This window comes from Ceratotherium simum, chromosome 40 (assembly GCF_057802395.1).
Source record: "Ceratotherium simum simum isolate JZ-2026a chromosome 40, ASM5780239v1, whole genome shotgun sequence".
NCBI classification, from domain to species: Eukaryota; Metazoa; Chordata; class Mammalia; order Perissodactyla; family Rhinocerotidae; genus Ceratotherium; species Ceratotherium simum.
Window position 1 is genome coordinate 12,606,009 of NC_141939.1, and position 15,432 is coordinate 12,621,440.

A 15,432-nucleotide genomic window follows, 5' to 3' on the forward strand; every position below is an offset into this window, starting at 1 on the left:
GGGAAAGCTCCTCCAGGGTCCTCCCCTCACGCCTCTCCCTGTCCACCTTCCTGCAGTCCTGGGCGACAGAGCTCGGGGACTGGCGTGACTGCGCGAGTCGGTGCTGGCTGGGCCTCGCCTTCAACAGGCCGCTCAGCCCTTCCGGGCGGGCCCTCCTGCACTCACGCGGCACTGGGCAGAGTGGGCAAGGGAGAGGCACGGGCTTCTCTGAAAGCCTGAAGGGGGTGAAAATCCTACCCAGTGTATTGGCTCATCCACATCTTCATTTATTCGGGAGCTCGACTGAGCACCTATGCTCTGCCCCGCACCGGGGACACAGCAGCAAACAGGCCTGCAGCAAGCCTGCATTCTGCACTTCTGAGTGTGAGAGAGAGAAGCAAACAAGGGAGGCAGTATGAATTGAACAATGGATCTTTTTTGTGTGTGTGAGGAAGACCAGCCCTGAGCTAACATCCAATGCCAATCCTCCTCTTTTTTTTTGGCTGAGGAAGACTGGCCCTGGGCTCACATCCATGCCCATCTACATCTACTTTATATGGGACGCCACCATAGCATGGCTTGACAAGTGGTGCGTCGGTGCGCGCCCGGGATCCGAACCAGCGAACCCCGGGCCTCTGCAGTGGAGCGCGTGCATTTAACCGCTGCACCACTGGGCCGGCCCCAATAGATCTTTTCTTACCTCCCAAAATTAATCCTTTAGTAATTACTTTACGCCATTCCAGACTCTAACCTTACTGTTTAATAGAAGGGCCAGCAAGAAGTACTTTTACTTAGAATTGAAATGACCATCATTACTTGCTATCTATTTAAAGGCATGAAGATGAAATTAAACAAATGGCATGTAATCAAACTATTAAGAAATAGGGGTGTGGCAGGGAAGAGGAAAAAGCCCCCATAATCCACTTACTCAGGTTTCTAGAATGGCACTGTCCCCATTTCTTTCCCTATATAAATATTACCTTTACCTTTGGAAAATACCATTATTTCTTGGGGGCCACTTTGCCCACAAGTGACAAGCACATCGAGACATCACATTTCCAGTTACGTTCTTATCTTGCCAGTGTCAAGATGGCTGTCTGATCACTCTTATCACATAATCTGTCGGGAAAAATAAAACTAGACAGAGCTCTACCTGTTTCCACTACAAACTCATGTCCGTACCCGACTTTCTAACTAAAATAATAACTCAGGCTCCTCTGTCACCTGATTTCTCCCCGACCTGAAGGACAGAACCATTTTAGAATGAGTAACTAGCAAAGCAGCAAATGCTTAACCTCTGCACCTATTTTAAAGGTAACTCTCAGTCTGACAAGAATGAGTTACTGCTAAATTCTTTAACATTATATTCATACTTGTGCTTCTCTTTCTGATTTAAAAAGCACAAAGAACATCACAAAAGTATCAAAGAGAATCATATAATCCTCATATTTCAAGAGATCTTGTGTGTGAGCCATTGCCTTACAGGGAAGTTATCTAATTGATTCACTTTTCACAAATAAATTAATATTATTATTCTCTAAAGAAAATGATTGCCAGTGGACAGATTTTTTTTTTTCTTTGACTAACATAAAGTCTGTGGTGGGTTACTTCCCAGCATAAACAATTTTTTTAAGCTTTAATTAAAATCTCCCAAATTATGCCAGTCTTATTGAAGGCAGAATTTCTGGCTCCTAGCCAATGAAATGTTACAAGCAGTGTAATTTCAGCACCAAATCATGGCAAGAATAATTTAAAGCACAAAAAACAACCTTATATTACTAACTGAATCTGTTAAAAATACTAAGAACTTTTACTCCAGTAACAGTTAACATTAAGAGTTTGCATGACGACATAAAAACTGTTGAGGACAGGAAGAAAGTGAATGAACACGTTTCAACTGATGAATTTTCTCCATCCTTTTTTCTCTTTGCTCATTTAGTGAAAACACCAAAATCAAAAAAAAAAAAAAAAAAAAACTGCATTGCATCTCTTCCCTTCTATTCTGGACTTGATAAAAGGTTCATACAACGCTGATGTACATCATCCAAACTCATCCCAGGAAAAGAAAAAAAATTACATAAACGTTAATGAATGTTTTCATTTTTCTGTTTTAAACTTCTAAAGATCCAGTTTTTACTCCAGACACAATGTTTTCCAAATACACTCAAGGAAAATGTTCCAGTGCCCGAAGCTCAATTTAGAGTGAGAATGTGTGGAACAGAGCCACGACTGGAGTGGGGAACCACCAAGACAGAGGCTGACGAGGAATTTTCTTCAGAATCTGATTCACATAAAAGTTTCCACCATATTATACAATTCTTCCCTCCTAGCCACTTTACCTGGACTCAATTCTGAAAACTTCCTGATGTGGTTTGGTGCAAAAGCAAACAAATGACCAAACGTGACATATCACAGGCTCCATATCCATAATTTCTTACAGTACTTACATAGGGATCTAGCTTTTAGGCCCTCCAGATTGTTTTTGTGTTTTAGAAACAATTCTCTTAGACTAATAAATATATGCTAGAAACATGTGACTGCCCTGCACAGAAATTAAAAGAAGATAAGGAACTGAGAAATTCACAGGGTTTAGAAAAGGAAGATTTCAACAAACCTAGCTCTTTTCTTCTTCCGATGTTCTGATCGTGTCACTATCATACTCAAATGGGGAAAAACAACCACATTTATGTGGACATTTATTTAGGTCATTATAGTCTGTAGAACCAAACTGACAGAGGATATAAGAGGAAGGACTTTTAACATAAGATCTGTCATCGGGCTTTAGGAAGGACTTTGGAAAAATAAATTAATTAAGATAAATAAATATTTTTTTCTGGAGCGAATCCAAGGCTTTCATCAAAAATAGATCTTGGGCCGGCCCCATGGCTTAGCGGTTAAGCGCGTGCTCCGCTACTGGCAGCCCAGGTTCGGATCCCGGGTGCGCACCGAGGCACCGCTTCTCCGGCCATGCTGAGGCCGCGTCCCACATAAAGTGGAGGAGGATGGGCATGGATGTTAGCCCAGGGCCAGTCTTCCTCAGCAAAAAGAGGAGGATTAGCACAGATGTTAGCTCAGGGCTGATCTTCCTCACAAAAAAAAAAAAAAAAATAGTTCTTAATGACAAAAGAACAAAAAACAAAAGATTTAAAAACACTGCATCCAGGGGCCACTGCATCCAGGGGCTAGACCCGTGGCATAGCAGTTAAGTGCGCATGCTCTGCTGCTGGCGGCCCGGGTTCAGATCCCGGGTGCGCACCAACACACCGCTTGTCAGGCCATGCTATGGCAGCGTCCCACATAAAGTGGAGGAGGATGGGCATGGATGTTAGCCCAGGGCCAGTCTTCCTCAGCAAAAAGAGGAGGATTGGTAGATGTTAGCTCAGAGCTGATCTTCCTTCCAAAAACAAAACAAAAAAAACAAAAAAAACCACTGCATCCAAATTTTTGAGAAAAATTTACCTTCTCATGGAAAAGTTCTTGTCTTAAGAATGCCTTACATATTTCTCAGTTGGGATGAACTTGATATTAGATATTGACCTTCTAAAGTCAATAGTAAGAGATAAGCATTTTCCTAAACTCAAAACACAAAGTACACGTACCTTTTTTCCAAATCTCTGATTTTCTCTCTTAGTGGTTCAACAATCTAAAACAAAAATAACCAAAATCAGTTTTAAAGCAAAAACACAATCTTCCACCACTTTCACCCCACTCTAATGTTCCAAATAGGCATGAAATAATGCAAAACAGATTTTAATTACTTCTACAATTCACTTTCAGTTTGAAATTAAGTTATTTTGGTATGAAATATTAACTATGAAAAGTTAATTTTTCATAATTATGAAAAAATATGAAATTAAGCATGAAATTAACCTCGTTAATCACAATTCTAGAATGTGATTTGGAACTCTTACGCCACAGATGCCTGGATCCCTGAGAAAATTAACCTTTTTTCTTTCCTACCTTACTATGAGCAATGTTAAAGGTGGTTCAGGCTCATAAAAACAGGCAGATCAACACCATTGGTTTTTTTTTCAAGAACTAAAGAATCTCCTAGGTGGTGCCCACAATAGTTTATCACCATGTTTCTACATATTATCTCCATGTTATCAGCACCAGCACGTGAATTACAGGCTGTGAGTCAACCCACATGCATGTGTGTTGACACCATGAGCTCAGACAGAAGGACAAGAGCAATCCAAGGGCCTCCCCATGACTCTAGCATGCGGCTTCCAATCAAAATGAAGAACTCCCCATGCCCCGCTACAGCCCACGTGACAACAGTCCATCTATAGCTATATTTATTTGATGAAAACATAAGCAATTATTTTAAAATAGAAGGTGTATCATGACCCAGAGGAGCTGGCTTCCAGTGAGTAGGTGTGTGACTTCCCCGTCTGTGCACACACACACACTCTTTATGTTCCTTCAGTCCTAGCATCTGAGTGGGGTCCTTTCCCTCTCAGCATCTGCTCAGGTGAGCGCACGCTGGCACTTGCCTCCATCCCTGGTAAAGGTAATCAACTCCCTTTCTCTAAGTAATTCTGGAAAGGCTCATTAGAAAGGTCACGTAAAAGTTTAAATCCATTTCACTTTTAGGTTAGAATCTGTTTTAATACATCACACCCTTACAAAATGGACAAACGCTGACAGAGATGCATCCACAGTCTAATAAACAAAGTCTCCTCTTAAATAAGGGAATAATTTGAGAGATGGTTTCAAAATCACAGATCAGCATCAAGCTGCCACAATAAAGATACCAGCACAAGCAAAGGAACTGAAGTTGACAAACACAGAAAAAATAGAAGCAAAATATGGAAAAGAGACTAACCTCTTCAATCTTGCTTTCAATTTTTAGTTCATCATGTTCCTGGATAGACCTGTTGAGAAGAAAGCTACAAAACTGAGACCAGGTGAAAGGCTTTAGGACTTCAAGATTTATCTCTAACACACAAACCAAACCAAAGGCTACAGACCATCCCCTCTCCTTCCCAAGCGTCGGGCGTGTGTAGCAGTTCCCTCCAGAAGCGGGTGCTCCACAGGACCACCAGACAACGGGGAGAGGAGAGCTCCTCAGATCCATCTCACCGGCCCACTACTTAAGGGTCGTTTCTATTAAACTAAAACAATCCCACTTCCACGTTACACCCAACGTGGGATTTTAAATCAGAAGCAGGAAGTGTGTCTACAGGAGTACAAGTCTGTCTGCTGAGCTTTCGGGGGATTTAACACAAAACGGAGTTTTTCCAAGTCAAAAAAACAGAGCTCCTTTCAACGGGATCTGAGCACCCCACCAAGCCACACACAGAAGCCTTTGTCAGGAGACACACACACACCCCGCTGGTAGGAATCAGGTCAACATGCCCCACGGGCCTTGCAAAACCAAGTCCATGTACAAAGCCTGCTGGGGGCACAGCGACCCTCTCCCCTGCGGCCTCGTGCAGCAGCATTAAACTTCCAAATCCAACCCAATCACCACAGTCGTGATTGTTCTTAGTTTATTTTCACTACCAGGAAATACAAAGTGGAGCAAACTTTTCTTTAAACGTAAAACTGGACTAACACCACCACGTTTGTTTTTTCAATGAATGCTTATTACTTTTTTATTTCTTTTTTTTAGAATATTAACACAAGGATTTTACTTTTACAAGTGTCTCTCCTGCCCTATTAAGCAGCATAGATAATGCACACTCAGGCCGGAAGGCTCCTCGGGCCTACCCCAAGACAGACAGGCACCTCAGCATCCACTGGCCTGCTCCCCGCGGCCAGGCGGCCACGGCTTCCCTCACACAGCTCCCCTTGCAAAAGGCTTTGGAAACCTGCACCCCTTTGTGCTTGCTCGAGCCACCCAGAGTGCCATTTACACCTTAGTGGGGTGAAAGCCAGGGTCAGTCCTCTATTGTCCACAAAAGGAGGGAAGGGACCCTGAGGTGGGCAACACAGAGGAGCCGACCATTGCTGCTTCAAGATTTGTCTGTACATCTGGGCTTTACTTGGGTAAATGCTAAAATCAGCTCCATTCCTCAAGAACATTCCTAGGAGGAAAGACACACCCAGATGTGTGAACAGCAAAACGCTCCGTTTCATTTTTAAAATATTCTTCAGTTAACACATGACATCAATGGTGCATATGTAACTACTGAAATGTGTCTATAAAACCCAACCACGATATCCAAGTTATCAAAAACAATTACCTCATATTAACGAAGTTGCCCCAAACAGCTGTAAGGGAAAGAAGAAAAGTCAATATTTAAGTTCATGACATTCAAGGATTCCAACTAATACAATTTTAATTTTTAACCAATATTTAAAGTTCACTAAGAAAACTAAATTACAGCTCATGAAGACAATAAAACGCACACTTTTAAAGTATTAAGTCCTACTAATAAATAAGTGAGACACGATGCTATATAGCCCTCTAAATTTGGAACATCTCTTTTGAGGTTTGGCGTTCAACTGGATGTGTGTTGATAAAGAGCATGCCCCCAACCTTTGTTTGAGGAAAAGCCAGTCACAAGAATCAAAGGACTGCGTGCCTGAAAGAGATCCCAGGGTTCATTCCAACCTCTTCTCCTCTTCCTTTCAATCTCGCTGACACCAAAACCCAGAGAAGTTCAGTCACGGCCTGACATCGAGGCTTAACTTCAGCTGGAGTCCACCCTTTCTCAGCACTACCACATCTCCCTTGTCTTACGGCTTCTTGTCTGCTGTCGGCCTCCTTGATCACAGACACCTGGACGGCGGGTTATCATGCATACAGCTGGCGTTCAATAAATGTGTATGGGGCCGGCCCCGTGGCTTAGCAGTTAAGTGCGCTTGCTCCACTGCTGGCGGCCCGGGTTCGGATCCCCGGCGCACACCGACGCACCGCTTCTCCGGCCATGCTGAGGCCGCGTCCCACATACAGCAACTAGAAGGACGTGCAGCTATGACATACAACTATCTACTGGGGCTTTGGGGGAAAAAATAAATAAATAAATAAAATTAAAATATCCTTTAAAAAAAAAAAAAAAACGTGTATGAATCAGCCCAGCTGCAACAGTGAAGTTTTACCATGGATGACCGTAAAAACCTAATACTAGACCATGAGCAGCCACTTTAAGTGACTGAACAGAGGGTTACTTCAAAAAGAAACCTTTGTTGCGAATGAAGGTCCTAACGTTTTATACACATGCCTATTTGGCCCTTATGTAGTCACTCTCCAAATGCTGAACACCTCCTAAGGGCCAGGTGCTCCTGAAGCTGGGTACCTGAGGGTTACTGTAAATATTCAATAAGAACATGATTACCAGGGCCAGCCCGGTGGTGTAGCAGTTAAGTGCACATGCTCTGCTTCGGCAGCCCGGGGTTCACAGGTTTGGATCCTGGGCGAGCACCAACACACCACTTCCCATGTAAAGCAGAGGAAGATAGGCCACGGACATTAGCCCAGGGCCAACCTTCCTCAGCAAAAAGAGGAGGACTGGCATCAGATGTTAGCTCAGAGCTGATCTTCCCCACGCACACAAAAAAAGAACACGATTACCCTTCAACCTTGTTCCCAAAACAGACACTGATGAAAAGAAGTTAATCTTGTTAATTTGCTGTTTTCCTCTTTAACCTGAGGAGTGACTCAGGGGTCACAAGGATTTATGAGCTTGTTTTACAGAAGAAAAAGAATGCCTTCAAGGAAGTTACAATCAACAGATAACCAGCCCCTAGCTGCTGCTGACGCCCAGGAGTCAGATTGCCCAAGGGCTTATCCGGAGTGAAAGACATGGATTTCCCCTTTGTTTCTCTGAAACTCCTCCTCCCACGCCACTTGGCTCTATAAAACCCCCAGCTTTCTTCTCTTGTTGAGGGCGATTTGAGAGAACCTATCCTCCTGCCTTCTCATTTTGGCCAGTTCGAATAAACCTCTCTCCATCTCCAAGCACCAATGTCTCAGTGATTGGTTTACTGCACATCAGACACGTGAACTTGAGATTAAGAGGTTCAGTATCACTCTTAGGTGCTTCCAGGTGCTGGGGAAAGACAGAGTGCAAATACAAACACCCTCCTGTCCCAGGGCTGGCAATTTTGTGAGCTTGGGAAGGCCCTGCGGTTAGGATCTACTCCTAGACATCTTCTCATTGCCATCCTCTGGTACACAGTAGAGGTTTAACTAATGTTTATTGACTAGTCTCCAAAATCTCACCCCCAGCAAGAAATTCCCGTTAAGAAGGTATGATTCCATAAAAGCATAACCCTCTTCAAAGAGAGGAGGAAACTATGATAGAAAAGATAGCAATAAATAAATAAAATTGGCAAGTAAGCAAGAAACGGGAGAAGTTAAAATAAAGCCTTACTATATTCATTACTCATTAAAGAAACAAAGAAAGTTTATACCTTTGCACCAGGAGATCTTACTTTTGAGTACTAGCCTCAGGAAATAAGCATATACACAGGAAAGCTGCCTTCACGAATCACGGCCTTATTTATAACAAAAGAAAAAACGACAGAGGAATAAACCAAAATATCCTACAACTGGGGAGCTGCTATATAAATTATGATGTAGCCATTCCATGAAATCAGAAGGCCATTAAATGTGACTATGAAACTATGTTGTAGCATGATAATGCAGTTATGAGAGTTCTAGATGAAAAACATGTATGTGAGGTGTGACTCCTGCTACTAAAAAAATACATATAAAAAAAGACTGCATGAAAATGCCAAAATACTGAGTTTAAATGGTGACCTAAGTAATTATTCTTCTTTGTATTCACGTGCTTAGGTTGCTGTTTAAAAAGGAGAAAAAAGATATTTAAACCCTTGCTAAACTCCTGTTCTCGGTCTCTTCCTAGACAATGTGTGAACATCTGGGTCAGTCCTCGGCTCACACACCAGGCGTTGTCGCCACCAAAACAGACCTCGAAGATCAGTGATGACCCACGAGCTGCCAAACCCCACGGGCCCTTTTCTTTCCTGTGCATCTCAAATAAACACCTTATCTCATTTTGGCTTTAGGATGACGTTGCTCCTCAAAACACACCAGGAAGCGCCATTCTATGCTATGGAATGGTGCAGAAAGGAATTATCCATTCCTTAAGGTGCCTTCTGGGTGGTTAGTGCCTTCTGACAACCTTGTCAAATCATTCCACGGTTATTAGTTTATTCAGTTTTTTCCTTTTTAATTTCTCCTTTTTTTTTTTTTTGTGAGGAAGATCAGCCCTAAGCTAACATCCATGCCAAAGCTCCTCTTTTTGCTGAGGAAGACTGGCCCTGGGCTAACATCTGTGCCCATCTTCCTCCACTTTATATGGGACGCCGCCACAGCATGGCCTGACAAGCGGTGCGTCGGTGAGCGCCCAGGATCCGAACCTGGGCCACCAGCAGCGGAGCGCGCACACTTAACCGCTACGCCACGGGGCCCGTCCCCTTAACTTCATCTTGAGTCAGTTTAGAATGTCTATTTTGGAGACATTTCTCAATCCTTCTGTCATCAGTTAGACCATTTCAAAGCGTGTAAGGCTGCCTCCCCTCCTGGACACCTTGTTCTTCCTTAAAGACACCACAGTCCCGACTCTTCTCTCCTCTCCCACTGGTCCAGCTTAAGCATGGCTCCCGTGGGAAGTGGGTGAGGCCCTGGGATCTGCCCCAGGACATGAACCCAGAGCCACAGCTTCACCACCCCTTATAAAGGGATAATAACGGCTATAGGTGAATAATGCCCAAATCTATTTCTGTGGCTCAGACCTCTTCGACTGGCCCTCCGCACCAGGAACTGGACCCTCCTCCCCAACTGCCTGCTCTTTCCGGTTCACATAGAGCTTCACGAGCCCCCTCTACTCCTCACCAGTCAGACCTCCACAGCAGCCCCTTCCATGGGGCTCTCCACCCTCCCTAAACCACTGCCATCCCAACCCTTCAGCCCTCTCTGCAGGTGGTCTCCTGGCCAGAAGCGCAGTCATACCTCACCTGAGCACTCCATTCTCTGGCAAGCCTCCTCCCCCTCCCCCTCACTCCAGGCGACGCTGTAGCCTCTGTGTTGCCACACCACCCACTACACACTACTTTTTTAATTGGCGGTTTACAGGCGGGTCTCCCTGCAAGGTCAGGTGTTCTCTTATTCACATTTGCAGCACCAAGCACACGAGGGCCAGGCACCAAAATTAGCTAAATGGAGGTCAAGGAAGTTTTTCACTTTCTTACATTTATCCCTTGCTTAGTACTTTTTATCTTCAGAAGTGTTAATACCAATTACTCTTTAAAATGTTTTTATGTCAAGTGTTTTGGGCTTCCTTTCAAATTCTCAAAAGCTCTGCCTGCTCTGCTTTGGAGAGTGAAAAGGACTGAGCACCCAGCATGGACGAGACACTCCCGGCAGGTAGGGAAGGCCCTGCACCCCCGCGGACTCATTCCAGGGGGGAACACAGCGATTTCCAATGGTTACAGGGCCCTGCTCCCAGTGTTCTGTGTAGAGCAGCCTGGAATGCTACAGGGCATGGAGTTTAAAAGTTAAATATTATTTAAAATTAATGTTGCTTTTAGAATTTTGCAACCTGCTTAATTTGACCCACCTTACTCAAACAGATAGCTAGGCATTACTAATAGATGTACTCTACAAATATTGGAACTAAACTAAACTAAATTAAATCTATTACCTATAATACAAGGACTCAATATTAAGAAAAGTATGAAAGAAAAAAGATAACCAATCACCGTTACTGACAAAGGGCATAAAACCAAATTCCTTTACACAGCTTTCAAGATATTTTAATTTTTAATATAAATTTTAAAAATACTTTGTATGAAAACTGAGGCACACCAATTTTACAATTCTCATTATGTCTGTATCTAGACTTCATGCTATGCAGGGAAACCCAGTTCAAGAAAATCACAGAGAAATTTTCATTTAGGGCAAAAAATTGAGTTATTTTACAGGGTATGATTAAAAATGACTGTCCTCTAACAAAGAAAAAATTAAAACGCTAACCTAACACTGTCATAGTCTCTACTAGTCTAACTTGGCTTTGTAAATATTCATCAGCTATTACTTGAGATAAATCCTCTTAGAACACAATTTCTCAATCTGAAGTCGGTGGCTCTCCATGGATTCACGAATGAGTTTCGGGAAGTTCAGAGGGAGAAAAATCCTTGCAAGTCCATGCAATACCGTGTGTTCACAGCTTTCAAAAATCCTCCAAATAACTCAAGACTCCAAACAAATGAGGAACCACCCATTCACAATCCATAAAAGCCTGGAATTTTAAGAGGCGCATTTGCTTTAGAATAGGGATAAATTCAGTCCCTGGATGCCAGGGCACAGACAAAGTGCAGATTCTTTACCAGGAATCCTCCTACCCTATTTTATGTACTGTTATCATACTGGATCAGGCAAAACCACCATTTCCATTCACACCTCTGCATTTTATTCAATGGCCACGCTACGCTTTAGCATGTTCCTGTCGGGCATTCTGACTACCACTTGAACGTGAAAGCACATGCACTTTTATCCTAAGTCACAGGAAGAAGCATGAAGTAACTCCCTTCCCTCTTCACGGGCACACACCTATGTAACCGGGTATATAAGGCATGCCTGCAGGCAAGTAGAAACAAGACATCCCACAAACCAGCGTGCCGGTGGCTCACCAACTCAGCTGGTGACAGGAGACAGTGCTGACCCCTGGGGAAACCCGAGTAGGATTTGCCTTGTTTTTCCAATGTTTCCTAAAATCCTCCCTGCTCATCCACCAGCCATCCATCCAGCAAAGTTGGTGCCTGCAGGTGCACAGAGAGGTAAGACCCTACGCACAACACTTCTCGCATCTGGTAGGCAACGTGTGCGTGACGTACAGGGAGGACCAAGAGAAAAGGCCCAGAGACGGAGTCCCAGAGGGGGCGAGGCCCAGCTGACAAGCAGCAGGAGGGTCCACCTGGGACCACAGGAGGAAACAGCTTGACCCCACTCGTGCAGGAGAGGGTGGAGCACTGGGCACCTGCAAGACCCCGGGGAACTTGCCCAGATCATAGGCCCAATCCTTCAGGACACGGCAGAGGGAGAAATGGCACGCCCACAGACAGCTGTAGCAGATGCAGGGCTCTGCTCAAAAATGCAGACATTTACTTATTGAGCCTCTGCTACAGCCAAGCAACATGAGAGGCCAAGCAGCAAAGGCTCCTAATCCCTGGTGCCCTGTAGACTGAAAAGGCTCCCCAGGACCTAACACGGACTGAGAATGGGTCAGGGCTGGAGCCGTGGGCTCTGCATTCTCTAGTCTCAATGGATAAAATCCAGGCTTCCCAGGGTCTGCAAGGCACGAATGGTCTGCAATTAAGACCTCCTGAATCAGAATCTCTGTGCAGGGATTAAGCATCGTATTTTTCAAGTGCCCAGGTGACTCTGGCGGCTGGAGATGGGATCTGATGATGTCACAGCCACGCCTCACCTGTTGCCCATCTCTCTGTTCTTATAGGCCAGGCTCAAGCCACACCTGTGCCATGTAATTTTTCCAATTTGCCAAGCCTGCTCCTGCCTCAGGGCCTTTGCACTTCTCCCAAACAGCCTCTTCATCTGCCTCCCTCCCTCTGTTCATCCAGGTCTCAGCTCAAAGACTACCTTATCAAAGAGCTCTTCTGACAGTCTATCTGTAACAGCACCCCCACCACCTCCATCCCCACTCCTCTTCCCTCCCTACCCACACTTAGCCTGCTTTCTTTTTCTTCACAGCACTTATCACCAGCTAATGTATCCACTTATCTGTGAATCTGTGTTTTCTGTCTGATTCCCTCCAAGAAAACCTAAGCCCCAAAATGGCAGGCGTTTTCTGTTTGGTTCACTGCTGTTATTTATGGTGTTGCGGCACAGGCATATAATACGCGCTCACAGACACCTGCTGAACGAACACACGAACGCAACCTCTCCCGATGACTGGAGTCGCTGCTCCAGGGCGGGAGTTGGCACACGCTTCTGTAAAGGGACAGACAGTCAACACTCAGGCCTTGCGGGCCGTACAATCTCCGAAGCAACCACTCAGGTCCACCAGCGCAGGGCAAACAGAGCGCATTCGGAAAAGCACAGCTGTGCTCCCACACAACTTTATTCAAGGACGCTGAAATCTGAACTTCGTGTTATGAAATGGCATTCTTCTTTTGACTTTTTCCCAACTATTTAAAAATAATTAAAACTTCCCTAGCTTGCGGGTGGGCTGGATTTGGCCCCGGGATCACAGTTGGTCAGCCCCTGCTCTAAGAGACACCAGAGTGAGGCGGCGATCCCAGCCCAGGGAGCTCTTGTCCTTGGAGGGAAAAGAACCCACAGCCACCATAGACCACACACACCAGAGAAGCCAAGGCTGCAGTCTCCCCAGTCCTGGGGGCCCAGGGGGAGAGCCAGGTCACGGAACTGTGCAGGGGCGCAGGGACGTCTACTGGGCTCTGAAGGAGCTGCCCTTGGAGGAAAGGGGAGGAGGCAACGCCAGCAGAGGTACCTGGGGACCCAAGATGAGGCTGCAGGGTTGGGATGGGCCATGAGGGCTATTTTCTTAACAAGCTCCCCAGGGGATTCTGTTAATGAACAAACACGGACACCACTGTTTTACCTTCTGTAGCATTCCAAGACAGCTGGGCTCTAGTTGGTAGGGAACAGCAATCATTCAGAGGGTGACGAACGGCAGCCTGTGTATTAGCAGCACAGGAAGCAGGGGGGTGAAGGGCAGAGGGGCAAGGGAGAAGGTGGCAAGAGTAAAGAATGCGGAGGCAGGTCTCGAGATGGGCGGTATAACTGGGTGAGGTCGGAGAGGTCAGGGCAGGGTTGTGAAATGGATGAGGTCACAAGATAAGAACACCAGAGGTGGGGGCTGGCCCAGTGGCGCAGCGGTTAAGTGTGCGCTCCGCTGCAGCAGCCCGGGGTTCGCCAGTCCGGATCCCGGTCGCGCACCGACGCACCGCTTGTCAGGCCATGCTGTGGCGGCGTCCCATATAAAATGGAGGAAGATGGGCGCGGATGTTAGCCCAGGGCCGATCTTCCTCAGCAAAAAGAGGAGGATTGGCATCAGATGTTAGCTCAGGGCTAATCTTCCTCACACACACCCACACCCACACCCCCCCACACACACAAACACCAGAGGTGGAGGGCAGCTGGGTGAGGGGATAACCGTAGAGATCCGCATGTGGTCAGTTCAAGACACCCTAGAGTGACCCAGGTGAAAGATGTCTAACAGGCAAGTCGGAAGGGAGGCCCAGGCTGGGAAGGCCAGCGTCAGCCGGAGGTGCAGGTGGGGACCCCTGAGGCTAGCAGGGCGAAGGTTCATTAAAACGTGGCACTGACCTCTGCATCCAGCCCCGTGGAGGCCACAGCCCTGGGGATCTCATGATAAGGCCAAGGCACATGACCATGAGTGCAGCAATGTGATATCGCTGCCATCTACCCCAGACGGGCCTTCCGCACTCTGCTATTTCCAACCACAAGGTCATCTTACTACCTTCACTTCACAGCCCAAGACCAGAGCCAAAAGGCATATTGTGTGACTTGCTCCAGGTGACATGGCTAATGACCAGCCACAGCTGTGCCAACACTTCTAAGTGTGAGTGCCTCACTCCGAGGCCTGTGTGGCCTGTCCGGGCTCCAGAGTTACCCCCACCTCCACAGAAAAAAGGCATCTTGATTTTTCCCAAACTTGTCCTGTAAGCTAATCCTCTACCCTCGGATGCCCTGGGTGTGACGTGCTCAAACCAAAACTGAGTAACATTAACCTCATGAAATCCTTGTGTTTGTGGGGGGTGGGGGATGACAAAGCCTATTAGAATGTTGAAGATGCTCTGCATTTCAGAGAGGAAAGAGCAGTTCCAACCTTCCACTTGCTCAGGTCAAGAACACTTTAGTTTAGAGAAGTATTCAAAATAGAAACCCCGTACACACACAGGGCACCTTGAGCTCATCTAAAAGGAGTACTATTTGCAGAGAAATTTCCAGTAACACTAAAGTATGATGCTGCTGCATGCATTCTGCTGTGACTCTGTTTACTGTTCCTCTCAAGGTTTTCTGAGCGTGTTAATTATAACAAAACGCCTCCTCTGAGCTATGACTTGGTTTGTCTGCCAAGCACTCACTGCAGAGCTGTACAGTGTCATTGGGCTTTCTACACAAAGGGAGACCCTCCCTGTTGGCACTTTTAAAACCTGTCCAAAAATTCTTGGACAGGCCTCCCAACAGGAGGTGGGGTGTCTGTGTCCTTCCCTTGAAGCCGGTGGACTTGTGACTGCTCTGACCCCAGGGGAGAACAGAAGTGACACCATGTGACTTTTGGAGCTGGTCATAAACAGCGTGTACTTCCACCTCGTTTGCTGGGACACTGGCTCATGGAGCCCTGGGCCTGTGGAAGAAGTCCGACCACCCCGAGCTCAGACAGGTCACTCACAGGGCCTCTAATAGCCAGTCCTGGCCAAGCCATCCTCAGGGGCCAGACGTGCCCACAAGGAAGCCACCTGGAAGAGGAT

The 15,432-nt window shown here is 46.0% G+C and overlaps 1 protein-coding gene across 4 annotated transcripts in view; it reads right to left on the bottom strand.

Annotated features, from left to right (window-relative positions):
* The window catches only part of UXS1 (UDP-glucuronate decarboxylase 1), a 97,420-nt gene that overhangs the window by 64,385 nt on the left and 17,603 nt on the right, over window positions 1-15,432 (bottom strand). For 2 of the 4 annotated variants that reach the window (XM_087426319.1, XM_087426321.1), the window contains exons 2-4: window positions 6,171-6,198; window positions 4,808-4,856; window positions 3,579-3,622 (exon numbers count right to left, since the gene is read on the bottom strand). In XM_087426319.1, the coding sequence (XP_087282445.1) occupies window positions 3,579-3,622; window positions 4,808-4,856; window positions 6,171-6,198 (121 nt within the window). Of the gene's footprint in view, window positions 1-3,578; window positions 3,623-4,807; window positions 4,872-6,170; window positions 6,199-15,432 lie in introns of all 4 variants that reach the window. The other 2 variants (XM_087426318.1, XM_087426320.1) reach the window with 1 other exon arrangement.